Consider the following 15126-nt stretch of genomic DNA (forward strand, 5'->3'; position numbering starts at 1 on the left):
CTGCTTTGGAAGAACAGTGGACTCATCTCTATTCCATCCCCATCTCTTGCCCCACCCTATTTTTTTGTTTTCTTTTAAACTTTATTAGGGGCAATTAAAGGCAAGAAGAAAAACATTGGTGAACTTTTGGTACTGGTAGTTTTGTGAGATAGCTTTTTAACATACTACTTAAAGATCTGAGCTAAAGGGCACAGGAGTTTCAGAGTTCAACAAAAAGATGCATTCAATCACAGTATTCTCACATGATACAGTGAAAAGAGCACCAATTCAGCACTCGGAAGGCTTAGGTTCAATTCTCCCTCTGATTGATACCTATTAATTTTAATGATCTTGAGGAATATACTTAATTTCCCTTGGCCTCGGTTTCCTCATCTGCAAAATAAAGGTTTAGATTGGATGAATTCTTAATTTTCTTTACAAGTTTGCATGTATGATCTTAATTGCATTTTTTGATTTCCAAAGATTACTTCTATTATATTTTGAGGGTAATCCTGCCTTTGACATGTTTTGTTTTAAAGCTGCCTGTTATTTTTTACTTTACTTTTTTTTCAGATTCTTTAAGAAGAACTCGTTTGTTTCTCCTTGTTCTCCTGCTGCTTGGTATTTATGGACTGTTGAAAAATCCATTTTTATCTGGTAAAGGCTCTTTTTTCAATACTAGTTTGTTAACTTTTTGTTCCTTTAATTATGTATTGCTTTTGCTTCCTATTTCATGGAAATATTATATCATCTAGGAAGTATGATATGATCAATCATTCTAAAGCTGAGAAAATAGCAATAGTATCTTCTGTTATCTAAGTAGTATCTAAATAATATCTAAATTAGTACCTAAAATTATATCCTTTAGCTTTTCTTAGTTTAGAATTATCTGAACATGCTTCAGGTAGAATTAGAATAAGGATATGTATCCAATTAGTCACTATTCATTAAATGTCTGCTATGTGTGAGGTTCAGTGCTATAAACACTGGAGATTCAAAGAAAGGCAAAAAACCAGTCCTTGCTTACATTCTACTCTGGAAGATAGCATGCAAATAACTTAATAAATCATTAAAGCAGGATAAATTGGAGGTAATCTGAGGGAAAGCATCAGAACTAAGAAGGTTTGGAAAAGCTTCCTCTGTAGAAGCTGAGATTTTAGCCAGGACTTGAGAACAATGAATCTTGAAATTAGAAATGAGAAGGTAGAGAATTACATGTATGAGGAAGTTAAAGTGAAAATACTATGTGAGGAACAGCAGGGAAGCTGCTCTTCAGGGATTGCAGAGTTTGTGAAGGTAAATAGGTAAGAAGATTGGAGAGATGGGAGGGAGGCAGGTTATGTAGAGCTTTGAAAGCCACAGTGAATTTTACATTTGTTTAGTGATAATGTGGAACCATTAGAGTTTATTGAATAGAGAGGTGACATGCTGCTCAGACCTGTGCTTTAGGAACTGAATGGAGGATAGCCTGGATAGGCAGACTTGAAGCAGATAGCAACTAAAAGGCTGTTAATGACCAGGTGTGAAAGTCTGCCCCCAAGTAGTGGCTATTTTAAGAAGAGAAAAGAGAGTATACAAGAGATTTTATGAAAGGAAAATAGAAAGGATTTAGCCATAGATTGTATACTGGGGAGGAAAGTAAGAAACTGAAGAATTGAGAATGATGCCTAAATTAGAATCATGAGTAGCTTCGAAGATGGTGGTACCCTTGATAATCACTTCGTGATACAAGACTGAAAATCAGAGAAAGTATAGGTTTTAGAGATGTCAGTTGAATCTTTGGGAAATAATGAGTTCATTAAGGGAAATAGCATAGAGGAAGAAGAAAAGAGGGCATCTAGTTTGTAAATATGACCTAGATGAAGGTCCAGGAGGTAGGAGAAGAACTCATAAGAGGAATCTAGAAATCTAAAGAGATATGAGTATCAAGAAGAAGAGGGCAATCACCATTGTCAACTGGAGATATAAAGAAAAAGCCAGTAGATTTGGCAGTGAAGAAATCATTGTTTAGTCAGGAGGACAGCAGTTACATTTAAATTATCAAATTGGAAGGCAGGTTATATAGTGAATTAGGAAAAGAGATAGAGGATGGGAAGTAGAGGCATTGATTGTAGATGGCAGTCTCCCCAGAAGTTGAGCCCTCCGATGGAGGTGAAGTAAGGGACAATAGCTAGCAGGGATGGATGTTTGTGTAAAATGAGGATTTTTTGAGGTTGGAGACATGGTCAGGTTAAGACAGGTTGAAGATAAGAGAGTGGGGATGAAAGAAGTGACAAGAAAATGGAATGGAAAGGGTTCATTTATTCAGATAGTGTGATTACATTATCAAGAAGGGTAGAAATGAAGAATAGACATAGGCTAGGAGAGTTAAAAGAAGAGATGATAGCAGAACCTGAATGATCTATGAAGGGTAGGCGTGGAAAAGGAATTTTCAGAAAATAGTTTAAATTTCTTTTTTTCCCAGTGAATTATGAGGTAAGACTCTTAGCTAAGATGGTAATGTGAATGGGGCACCATGGGGAATTTGAAGGGGTATTAAAAAGCTTTGAAGGTTTCATGATTTCCTCCAGTTCCATTTGGTATTCAGCAGCTCCTGAGACAAAGCAAAGACTGTAGATGGTGGAAGTAATCTGAGACAGAGCCTTGGAAAGGCATGATCAGTAATAGGAGAAAGGCAGTAAAAGGAAATTTGAAAGAAGATGGTATAATGTTTACTGAGAGATCAAGATGAGAAAGGAAGGAGAGTGTAGCTAATGTGGAAGTGATGACCTGTGAAAGAACTAAAGATTTGAATGGAATGAAGATGAAGAGTAGGGTTAAGAATTGCATAAGGCTGAGGGAGATATGAAATGACCATAAATTATGATTAGATAAGGGAATTTCAGAATTCACAAATATGGAAAAGTGACAACATTTATGAGTGATGGTCCATTTCCAGATCATTTGCCACAGGAGAGTGTTTCTATATTTATATTATTTTGAGCTGTGTGATTTGTTGTTGTTGTTTTTTTAGATAAATATATCTAATAATTTAGTTACAGTTAAAAAAAGATTGAGAAATCTAAAGAAAAAAGTTGTAGACAATTATGTGTTAAAGCTGGTCAAAGGTCTGTCAGCTTAGGCAATTGATTTACTTTCACTTAAAAACAGGTTTTGAGAGTACTATATGCAAACATAATACTTAATATAATTAATATAATTTAATTATAGTTATACAGTGCTGATACAGTGCTTCGTTTTTATGTTTATAGATGAGGCTGAACTTTTGAAATTCACCATTTTTTTCTTTAATTGAAAAGATTAATTTAAAGTTGTCTAATAAAAGGCATGAATTGTTATTTTAAAAACAATATGATTCCAACAAACAGTATTCCTAAAAGGCAGATGTAATGTGACAGTGATTGCAGTCAATTTTTTTCATCACTTCTAGCTTTTCATACTTATTTAGTTTTTCAACATGAGCTGCTATGTGAAAGGAAAAATGCTCTGTGTATCAAAGATATTGCTTGAAATGAATCAGGATACCATTCTGGTAACTTTTGATGACTCTTTCTTCCTTATCCTTCTTAATGAAATTATACTATCCCAGAATGATTTGTTCATTTACTTACCCCTTTCTTAGGCAAAATTCGCTTTTGCTTCTCCAATCTTACCTCAAGATCTAGAAATGAAGTGGTGATATTTGAGAAATAATTATCCTTGCACTTAATTTATTTCAGTTACTAAGAAAGGATAAATAGTGATATTCAAATATAATTTCTGTACTCTCTTCCCTGAAAATATGCTTAGTGCAATCTCATTTATTTTCCCCAGGAGCAGCTGTAGTTCAGTATGATAATGAAATTAATTTTTTTTTTCTATTTCTTGTTTCTTTTATTCATCTCTTCTAATTGTGTTCACTAGACAAATCTTCAAAGAATAAATGGTGATGTTTTGTAATGTGATGTGGTAACTTTGTGGGCCTATTCATTTGTTTGCAATTAGATTATTAATGATAGTCCTTGCTATTAAATTACTGTTTGAAGTAAGCAGAGTACTATTTTATTTTAGTCAGTAATGTCTGACTAGGTCTGGAAAAATCCTAAGTTTAATCACTAATTGCCAGAATGTGAGAAAGCCTGGGATAGTAGCAGTTTCTACATTTTATAAATTCGAAAATCATTTTAGAAAGTGACTGAATACATCTGAAAATTTTTAAGCTTATAGTAGTTCTAATCAGAAGTTTCCCCAAAATTGATATTTAGAAAATTTTTTCCTGTCCTCAACTTTTTTCTATCCTAATGATCTCATCCCTTTTGTATCTGATTGCGACCAGTAAGTAATCACAGACAGTAATTGATCTGTGATTTGTATTTTGAAATGAAATAAGAATGTAAATACAAAGTTAAAATAGCTGCTTTCTTTCAGGTTAAATCTAGTATTTTTAGGTTATTTTTTTGCAGAAAAAATTTCTTTATTATCTATGTATTAACAGAAATCTAAGAAAATATGTTTTAAAAGGAAATTAAGTAGGTAGGAAGAAAATGTCACAAGTTAACAGTTATTCCCTGAATAGAGGGTAACAGAAATTAAGATGTGATTCAGGAGATTACGTTTTTGTTTCTAGCTCCATGACTGATTACTTCTTCGACCATAGGCAAATCACTTAAACATTCTTAGGGTCCCAATTTCCCCTTCTGTATAATGAAATTGTTGAGTTGTCTATATAATACATGTGGATGTATTATACATATAACACACATACATGTGTATATATACATTTGTACACATGCGTGTTTTGTGTGTGTATATATATATATACACACACATATATATATGAAAAGAGCTTTCCAGGTTTAACATTTTATGATTCTGTGAAATAGAACACTTTTTTTCTTTCTTGCCTATAGTCCGATTCGAACAACAACTGGCCTTGATTCTGCAGTTGATCCTGTCCAAATGAAAAATGTGACCTTTGAACATGTTAAAGATAAGTCAGAAGTTTTTATTTTGCTTCTTCATATAGTACCTGAATAAGATATATATATATAATGTACTTACATATATGTGTACACACACACACACACACACACACACACACACACACACACACACGCCACACACACACACCCACCCTTTTTATAAGCTGTCCTCTAGGCCTAAAGTGGTTTCCTACCTTACCTCCATCCCTTATTTACTTTAAAACTCAGCGAAGGTGGCCTTTTCTTCATGAGGTCTTTCCTGGTTCCTATAACTCCTAATCCTAAAGGGTAAATGTATTTTCGTATTTAATGTTATTATGTAGAAATTGTCACTCTCATTAGCAAAAAAAAAGTACTTGAGGGCAGAGACTTTTGTTTTGTATCCCCAGCCAGAGTCTAGTACAGTACCTGATATATAATAAATGCTTATTGATTCATTGTAATAATAGATGTATTTTCCTTTTTTTATTTAGTTCATCTTAATTCAACAAATTTTTTTCAAGTACCTACTCTTTATGGAACTTTTTGCTAATTGGTGCTTCAGTTGTAGTTCTTAACTTTGATAGTGTACAAATATCTAAAGATTAGCTACTATTGGATAAAGTGCAAGATATGATACAGTGTTTACCTAGTATTTATTACTGTGCTATTCCATTGAATTCTGTGATTATGTTTCTAATACTATAACATACAAAAGTCAAAGAAAGAAGTTGTGATTAGTGATGCATTAGCATAGCTTCATTTTTTTTTTTTTTTCCTCTTGTTCTGCTTGCTTGCTGCTTTTTCTATCTAGTTTGTGCTGGGGATGAGATAGGGAGATAACAGAGAAGTCTGGAATGAGCTAGTTTGTAATAGAGAAATCGGGCTTAAATAGTGAAGCCAAGTTTGCAACTTCATAGAGACACCTGGAGTTGCTAGGACCTTAGACTTTAGTGTTAAGTAAATTCAACTTTTTCATTCCCTCATTTTGCTTTTTGTATCGTTTTCTTTACTCTTAACTCTAAATATTCATTGTCTTTATACTGTCCCCTATCTCACCTACGGCAATCTGAATTCCTACCACAAGTCAAAAATTTTTTTCTTATTAATATTATCAGTCTTCAGTAGCCTTTGATCTAATGAAAGGTATAAGTGAGATCTTAGGAGGTGATTAGGAATATTGTGCCTTTTTATTTGGGAGGTATCCTGTGCATGTGTATGTTATGTGTAGGAAAGCCTTCAGGTTTTTCTTGTTTACTTTTACTTACAGCTTGACAGTTGATTTGATCAAGACTTGGGGACTTTTTGGCACAGATGACTACTTAAATGGCGATAGCTCACCTAGCGCCCAAATACCTCATTAAGCAAAAACCTGAGATTCACCTCAGACTGAAGAATGATCAAGAAATCCAATGAAAAATTATAATGACTTCTACCGTAGAACTACAAAAAAGTCATAATACAGCAGTTTGCAGGCAATAGGAAAAAAGAGGCCTGCCCGTAAATCCATTGCCAATAGACACAAGCAGGCTAGTAATCTTCTAGTTCAACTAAAGTTGGGCCAGAAACATAATGTAGCCTGTTGAATGTATTCCTAGAGACAGCATGAACTATTCCCAGAGCTTCAAAGGTCCCTAGCACTGTGTCTTGAAAAGATAAAGTCCCCATGGTTCTGAAGTGCTGTAAGGCCCTGAATATCCAGTCCTCTGAACTTCAAGAATTGAAGTGGGGGATGGGGAATAAGAGAATAATAATTACCAGGAGTGAGAAATTGTGCTAGAACCCAGGCTATCTAGGGAAAGAGCTATCTAGACCATTCTTCCCAAAAATGTGTAGGGTGGGATAGAGAGGGGCAGAATTTGGGATTGGCACAGAACCACAATTCAGTAATTAAATGTGGAGAGAAGACTAATCGAAAGAAGACATCTACCACTATAAAAAATTATTGTACCTGTAGAGATCCTTATGAATCTAGCCTATAACAACTGTAAAGACACTCAAAGAAAAACAGGATTTTTTGCAATAACTACTTGAAATCCTAGAAAAAAATGAAGCAAGAGATTAAAAATGAAGTAAAAGCTCTGGAGGAAAGAATTGGAAGGAGAATAAATAGTATAAAAAAGAAAATGATCAACCTTATTCAAGAAATGAACTTCTAGAAAATTAGACTAGATTGAACAGAAAACAGCGACTGTGAGACAGCAAAGAAATATTAGAAATAAAATCAAGAGTGGAAAAAGAAAACAGAAGAAAAGGAAAGATGCTATTCAAAAAAACAAACAAACAAACAAAAAAAAAACTGGCCTGGAAAACTTCATCTAGGAGACATAGTTTAAAAATCAGTGGATTCTGAAAAGAACATCTTTCACAAAATAGTTGTAAGTAAATGTTGCAAAATGGCAAAGAATAAACTTCTCCCTGAAGAAGACATATGAGAAGATGCCTTGTCCCATTATTATTTGGGTGGGCAGGAAGAGGGCCGATCATGGATGTGGAAGATTGCTAAAAAATTTTTTGGAGGCATTGGTCTTGCTGATTTTTTTTTTCCTCTTTGTTTCCTTAAAAAATTTTTTTAGAGGGGATGTTTTTTTTGGGAGGGAGAGAAGGACAATATAGGGAAAATTTAGACCATGAAAAAACAAAAAGACCAATACAAATTTTAAAAAGTCAGTGGCCTTCTTAAAGACCAATTAAAAAAAAAAAAGCTGGTCCCATATAATTCATGAAATTGTACTCACCTGTTAAAATCCAACAGCAAATTCAAAATAGAATACACCAATCATGTGCTGAAAAAATCTCCCAAAGGAAAAGTCTAAGAATATCATTGTTAAAAGTCCCATGTTGAAGAAAAAATATTGTAAACATCTAGAAAGAAGTGGTTCAAGACCAGGGAACTCATCAGAATTCCACAAGACCTGGAAGGGTTGTCATAGGTGAGAGATCTTACAAATATTGCATAAACAAAAGATAGAGGAAAATAAATAAGGATAATTTATCCTTCAAAGCTGAGTTTTCTACACAGAAAAATGATAAAAGTATTTCAAATGAATAGGAACTTTAAAAACATAAGAATAAAGGGAAACTTAGTGAGATTAAATTTATTTAAACATTGAAAGAAGCTATATGATGATAGAATTTTACTGTTCTAATAAGGGGAGGATAAACAAGTTTTCTATGGAACCTTAATGTCTTCAAAGGCAATTAGATTTAGACAGATACTAAATCTGACTAGGGAATGGATTGATTCTTAATGAGGATTTTTAATATATTTTATTTTTATGCTTCATTTTATTCTAATAAGGATTGACAGTTAGGTAATAGTCTTTTTATCCTTTTTTTGTTGTATTAAAATGTGGTTTGATGTACAAAATGTCTGCCTTTTTCATGCTTTTGTCAAAGATAACTTTTGTGGTGATCATTCTCATAGTGACTCATTTTTTATGAGTAACAAAGAGCTATTTATAATTCATTAATTATGTTGAAAGAAGTGAGAAAATTATAATTCAGTTTCCACTCAGAGTTCTTCAATTCTCTCAGAGAGAGCATTAGATGAACTTTACTCTTTCTTGAAGTAGGACCGAGAAAAGTTGAACACTTAAATACACATAAGCATTTCTGCATAGGGTTTCTTCACCATCAGCCCTTTGAAATTGTTTTGGATGTTCAGGGAAGATTAGTATCTCTAGTAGGATAGCTGCCAAACCCTTTTCAGAGTTGCTTTCAGCAGCCACACCCTAGTAAACCCTTTTCTTAGTGAGGATTTTGAAAGGGGAAAAAATAATGAATTTTAAAAGGAAGAATACACTAGTTTAAAAAGGAGCAAGGGAGTAGAACTTGCTATTTTTTAAAAATAAGTTTTTCTTTCTTCCTTTTCCTCCCTGAGAACCATTCTGTGTGATAAAGAAGTATTTTTTGGAGAGGAAAAAAAAAATCAGCACAATTGATCAGTGCATTGAAAAAAGCCTGAAAACATGTGCAATGTGTAACACCTGTGATTCTTTCTTCTCATATTTCTTCATTTAAGCCCTACTTGGCCTTTGTGATTTTGTAACATTTACTTTTGATTTTTGTTGTGCTTTACATTTCCATTGTTGTAGTTACTGTGTATGTAGTTATTGCTATATATTCTGTAGTTTTGTGGCTTTGCTTATTTCATTATGCATCAGTTCATTTAGTTCTTTCCATGTTTTTCTGTTTTGAGTGTTTATTTTTGCTTTTGTCAGCATGATGGCAAGTCTTTTTTGGATTTATTTGATGCATGATAAATTTTTTCCATCCCATTAGCTTTATTTTATAGATATCTTTTGTTTTTTTATACGTTTCTTATAAGCAGCAACTTGTGGGGTTTTGCTTTCTTATCTAGTCTGTCCCTTTTTTTCACTTTTCTAGATTATTTAATTTTTTTACATTTAAAATTATGTTAGGTGTATATCTTTATCTGCATAATTTGCAAATTATGATCCCTCTCCCACTTTTTTTTTTTTTTTTGGTTGTAAACACAGTATTATGTTTCTTCAGTTACTTCAGTCTTTTTTTTTTTTTTTTAAGGTGGCCCTGTTCCCACTATTTTTTTTTTTCTTCTCACCCCAATCTTCTTCTCATTGGTAACACTTTTGCCTTTAGGGTTCTGTTCATTCCTTTTTCTCTCCTACACTAATTTTTTAAAATTTAATTTTCTTTGTAGACTTCCAAAACATATTTCTCTCATCTTCGTTATCTATCCTTTTTGTTTCTCTAGACTTTCATTCCCAGCTTCTTGTAATGTTTATGGAAAATGACCTTGTAATCTTTTCCTCCTCCTCCTCCTTCTCTGTCGTCCTCCCTCTTTTTCTCCTCCTTATCCCTTTCCTTCTCCCTCTTCTCTCCTTTCCCTCTCCTCCTCTTCTTGCTTCTCTCTCTCCTCCTCCTCTTCCTTCTTCTTTCCTTTCTTCTCCCTCTCTTCTCCTCCTTTTTCTCTTTCCCTTTCCACTCCTCCTCCTTCTCCTTCTCCTCCTCCTCTCTCATTTGCTATTATATTTGGAATATGAGAATATTATAAAAGCATGGAGGAGAAGGTAGAGAGAGAAAGCATCAGATTAACTTTACTCTTAGCTGAAATAGACAAAGAAGGGTTGAACACTTGAATATTCACAATTTTGTGTATAAATACTTGAAAATGAAACAAGGCAAGATAGAGAACATAATAGGGAAGCAGTAGGCCTAAGTGAAATAAGTGCCTTGTCTTGTGAGTGAAGATTAAAACAGAAAAAAGAACTAGCATCTAAGGGTATATCCATTGACTGAAAGAATTGTGGTTTATAAATATAATGGGATATTGTTCCTTAAGAAATGATGAAAGAGTTGATAATCCTGGGTGTTATGAATTGATGCTGAGTGAACAACCAGGAGAACAATACACATAATGTATAGCAAAGACAACTTTGAATGGCTGAAAAACTCTGATTAGTATAGTTACCAACATAGGTACCAAAGGACCTATGCTTAAGCATGGGTCCTGGATCAATCATAGTGATGGATTTAAAGTGTGGAAAAAGGCATATATTTTGGCACCATAGTCACTGTGTCATTTGGTTTTGTTTAACTGTTCTATTTGTTATAAAGTTCTTCCCTCTTCCCCTTTCTTGTTAATATTATGAAAAAGAACCATTGAAATATTTTTTTAAGAATGCAGAGAGAGGAAGAAAAAAACTTAGAAGGAAAAGAGGCAAGTGGGATAATTCTGAAAGTAATTTGTGTAATTTATGTATCTTTAAAAAGTTTGAGAAGGAAAGAAATACAATATATATTGTATTGGGCTGTATATGAAGTCATGCAAAACGTATTTCTGAATTTAGCTATCATTATTTTGAAAAATCAACAGGAATGAGAGTAATACAGATTCACTTTCATATAAAGCTATTTTAGTATTCTGTTGTGTATGTAATCATTTTTGACATTTAATTTCATAAAGTGATTTTGGAAGGAAGGGCAGATGATAATAGTCTTGTACTCCCTGTTCAATGCATATTTAGTTAGGGTCTCTATTCAGTTGTGGGTACTGTATGAACATTTACGGATGTATCAAAAAAAAAAAAAGCAAAGAATTGTAAGAAGCTACTTAAAAATCACGTTTTTTTAGGTGTGCTTGAAAAGACTCTAGAGCATGAAATCTTAACTTTTTTGTGTGTGTGCTATTGATCTTTTTGGTAAGTTGAGTAGAACATATGAACTTCTTCACATTTATCGACTCTTCTTGGAAATCCATGGCCCTTACATTAAAAACTTCTGGACTAGAGAGCATATTTAGCTTGATTATTTAATATGTAAAGCATAAACCAAGATTTTTTTGTGGGGGAGGGTAGCAAATAGGGAAGATTTAAATGTTATGAAACTGGTTTACTTAATTGTTTAATTCTTGGGGCTGACATTTATACCCTGTATAACTATTTGGTAGGGCTTTGCTTAGAGCTCTGTGTTTGTTTTTCATCTCTAAAATGAGTATAAGAATATTTATATTAGACACCTGATAATTGTTGGGAGCAAACTATCTGTAAATCTATAAGTATTAAATATAAGATTGTGGGGAACACATTTTGAAGTGTAATAGTATCTAAATCTTTTTAGTTGAGAATCTTTAAGTTAACCATAATACCAGATGATTTTTTTTTTTTTTTCAGGGGAAAAAATGGGATGCTATTAAGTTTTGCATTACTCATATATCTGTGTGTATATATGTATTTAAGCACACAGACATATTTATATATTTAATATGTTACAGGTGGAGGAAGCTAAGCAAGAATTACAGGAAGTTGTTGAATTTTTGAAAAATCCACAAAAGTTTACTGTGCTTGGAGGTAAACTTCCAAAAGGTAAGAGATTAGTCCTTCTCCAATCATGATAATTTAAGTTAAAAATACAATAAAACCTCATTAATTCAGTCTCCACTAAGAATTTATCATCTATTAGGATAGTAGTTGAACTAGCTTACTTTTTATTATAGAGAATAAATCAATACTATTAATTTTTTTCATTAAAATTTTTTTTAAAATTTCAATAATACTTTATTTTTCAAACACATGAAAAGGTAGTTCCCCCCCCCCCCCTGAGGCTGGGGTTAAGTGACTTGCCCAGGGTCACACAGCTAGGAAGTGTTAAAGCATCTGAGGTCATATTTGAACTCAGGTCCTCCTGAATTCAAGGCTGGTGCTCTATCCACTGTGCCACCTAGCTGCCCCCAAGGTAGTTTTCAACATTAATTTTTTTAAAACTTTGTGTTCCAAGTTTTTCTCTCTTACTTACCTTCCCCTCCCCAAGACAGCAAGCAATCTGATACAGGTCAAATATATACAGTTCTTTTAAACATATTTCCATATTTGCCATGTTGTATAAAAAAAAAAAATCAGACCAAAGAGGGAAAAACCACAAGAATGAAACAAACAAGCAAACATAAAAAAGGTGAAAATACCATGCTTCATTCCACATTCAGTTTCCATAGTTCTCTATATGCAAATGGCATTTTTCATTCCAACTAATAGCTATGTTCTTCCTGCTTGTCCTGATACATTGATATAAGGAGGAGCCTGTCTGATAGTGGACTAAGAATTAGAGAGATTTGAGTTCAAATACTACTTAAAGATTGACTAGCTGTTTGAAACTAGCAAGTTACTTAATCTCTCACTGCCTTATTTTCTCATCTTTAAAAACAAGGGATTAGACTGGATGATTTAAGATTTTTTTCTAGCTCTAAAATCTATGATTCTGTGAAAGAAATCTCAGGGAATGGAGACAACAGTTTTGTTGATAAATTCATTTATAACAGAATAATCTTAGAAAATGACACAGTCATATGACACTGATGTTTAACAAAATCTCAAATGTCAGAATTTAGTACTAATGTGAATTAACATCTATTTTATGCAATTGATGTCTTAAGAATGGATGATTCCATAGACCTTAGGGTATAAGGAATTTTGGATTGGAAGGCTGCTTCTAAGTCTAATTCTAGTTTTTTTCAATATTCTTTTTTTTTTTTTTTAATAGCTTTTTATTTACAAGATATATGCATAGGTAATTTTTCAATATTGTTAAAAACAGTATGTCTACGGGCAACTAATTTAATCTTCTCTGAGGCCCAGTTTCTTTCTCTGTTAATATTTGAATTTACCTATCTTGGGGTTTTGGTGAAAGTTAATGTTCAAGCAAGTACTTTAAAAACTTAAAAGTTCTATTTCTGAATTGATCTGAAAGTAATTTAAATATGGTGAAATTAGTTATGGAAAACAATTTGAAATGCATCATGGATATGGATTTTTAAGAAAAACTTTGATCACAAATTCTTTTTCTTTATTGTTTCATAGATATCTTTATTCTTTTGAAATTTGTAGACTCCTTAGAATAATGATTTTTAAATGCATAAAAAAAAATACATAGAATTATAAAGGAAACCATTATGTCAAAGTATAGTAATCAACTTTTTTTTTTTTTTTTTTTTTTTTAAAGGCCATAGATCTCAGGTTAAGAATCCCTGACCTAGAGAATTATAGTATCTTTTAGTTTTAATATCCTATTTTACTTTTGTAAATTGATTTGAGAGATTTTTTTCCTTAAATTGGCTAACATGGATATTTTCTTGTTTAGGTATTCTTTTAGTTGGACCTCCAGGGACTGGGAAGACACTTCTTGCTCGAGCTGTGGCTGGAGAAGCTGATGTTCCTTTTTATTATGCTTCTGGATCAGAATTTGATGAGATGTTTGTTGGTGTGGGAGCCAGCCGTATCAGAAATCTTTTCAGTATGTTATAATAATATACATGTTAGAAAATAATAGAATTATTTTTTGAGGGGAATGGGAACAAGCTCATTCATAAGAATTTCCACCTAAAAAGCAAAGACTTAACTAATTCAGTTTCCTCTCTGCCTGAGTCTTGAATGACTTAGGTAAACATCATTATAGCTTGGACAGGAACTGATTTTAGGGAATTTGGTGTGGTGAATTCAAGTGGAGTTTTAGCTTCCCACAAAACCAGTAGAGCTCCAGGTTTTGCATGGTGACAGTGGGATGGATTGGAATGTAGAACAGTCCGGGATAAATTAGGTTAGAAGCCGTGGGAAAGGACAGAAGTTTCTCCCCCCTCCTCCCCACCATTTTAATTCATTGATATAATAGCATATAAATAAGGAATGTTGGTTGTTACTCTTATGGAATATAAATAACTTCCATAGCTGAATAGATTTGTATTTGCTAATTTTGTATTACCGTCTTATCTTTTACTTGTTTGAATGTTGCAAAAAAGGTTATGCTAAGTTTTAAATGAGTTTTATAGATAATACAAGTTTTTAGTTTAGTTTTGTTTTTTTCCACAATCAACATTTCTTTTTTTTATAATATTATCCCTTGTATTCATTTTTCCAAATTATCCCCCCGCTCCCTCTATCACAATCAACATTTCTTTTTCTGTTTAGAGATAATTGTAGCTCCTTGACAACTACAATATTTTAGTGGCAAATTTTGTTGTTGTTGAGTCATTTTTCAGTCACTTCTGACTCTATGACTCTCTTAAGAGTTTTCTTGGCAAGATATTGGAGTGGTTTGCCATTTTCTCCAGCTCATCTCACAAATGAGGAACCTGAGAGGCAAACAGGATAAAGTGACTTGCCCAGGTTCACACAGCTAGTAAGCATCTGAGATTAGATTTGAATTCAGATCCTCCTGACTCCAGAGTTGGCACTTTCTCTGCTGTTACGTAACTTTCCCTATTTGCTCATTTATAGCAAATGTGTACCTTTTATTTAAATTTATTTGGATTTGTTTTCTCATTTGTTAGGGGAAGCAAAGGCAAATGCACCTTGTGTCATATTTATTGATGAGTTGGATTCTGTTGGTGGAAAGAGGATTGAGTCTCCAATGCATCCATATTCAAGACAGACCATAAATCAACTTCTTGCTGAAATGGATGGGTAAATCACAGTTTTGTTTTTTTTTTGTTTGTTTGTTTGTTTGTTTTTGTTTTTGTTGTTGTATTTTTTTGTCCTTACATTGTAATGTTCTCTCTAAAATATAATGTTCTCTGTTGAGGTTTTCTTGGGGTCTTTGGGAGTAGCCTTCGTTTCAGTTCAGTAATCACCATGAGTGCAGCCAGGTGTTAAAATCCAAATCCTTTATTATATCTTTCAAAGTCTTATCTCCTTCACTCGGGACATGGCTAGTTGTCTGGGGGCCTTCCGGAGTC

At 33.1% G+C, this 15126-nt stretch overlaps 1 protein-coding gene across 1 annotated transcript in view; it reads left to right on the forward strand.

Annotated features, from left to right (window-relative positions):
• The window catches only part of YME1L1 (YME1 like 1 ATPase), a 40838-nt gene that overhangs the window by 12735 nt on the left and 12977 nt on the right, over positions 1 to 15126 (forward strand). The window contains exons 7-11 of the mRNA XM_074266994.1: positions 553 to 664; positions 4869 to 4948; positions 11675 to 11767; positions 13536 to 13688; positions 14722 to 14854. Of these exons, the coding sequence (XP_074123095.1) occupies positions 553 to 664; positions 4869 to 4948; positions 11675 to 11767; positions 13536 to 13688; positions 14722 to 14854 (571 nt within the window). The remainder of the gene's footprint in view (positions 1 to 552; positions 665 to 4868; positions 4949 to 11674; positions 11768 to 13535; positions 13689 to 14721; positions 14855 to 15126) is intronic.

The sequence above is a fragment of the Sminthopsis crassicaudata genome, chromosome 5 (assembly GCF_048593235.1).
Source record: "Sminthopsis crassicaudata isolate SCR6 chromosome 5, ASM4859323v1, whole genome shotgun sequence".
NCBI classification, from domain to species: Eukaryota; Metazoa; Chordata; class Mammalia; order Dasyuromorphia; family Dasyuridae; genus Sminthopsis; species Sminthopsis crassicaudata.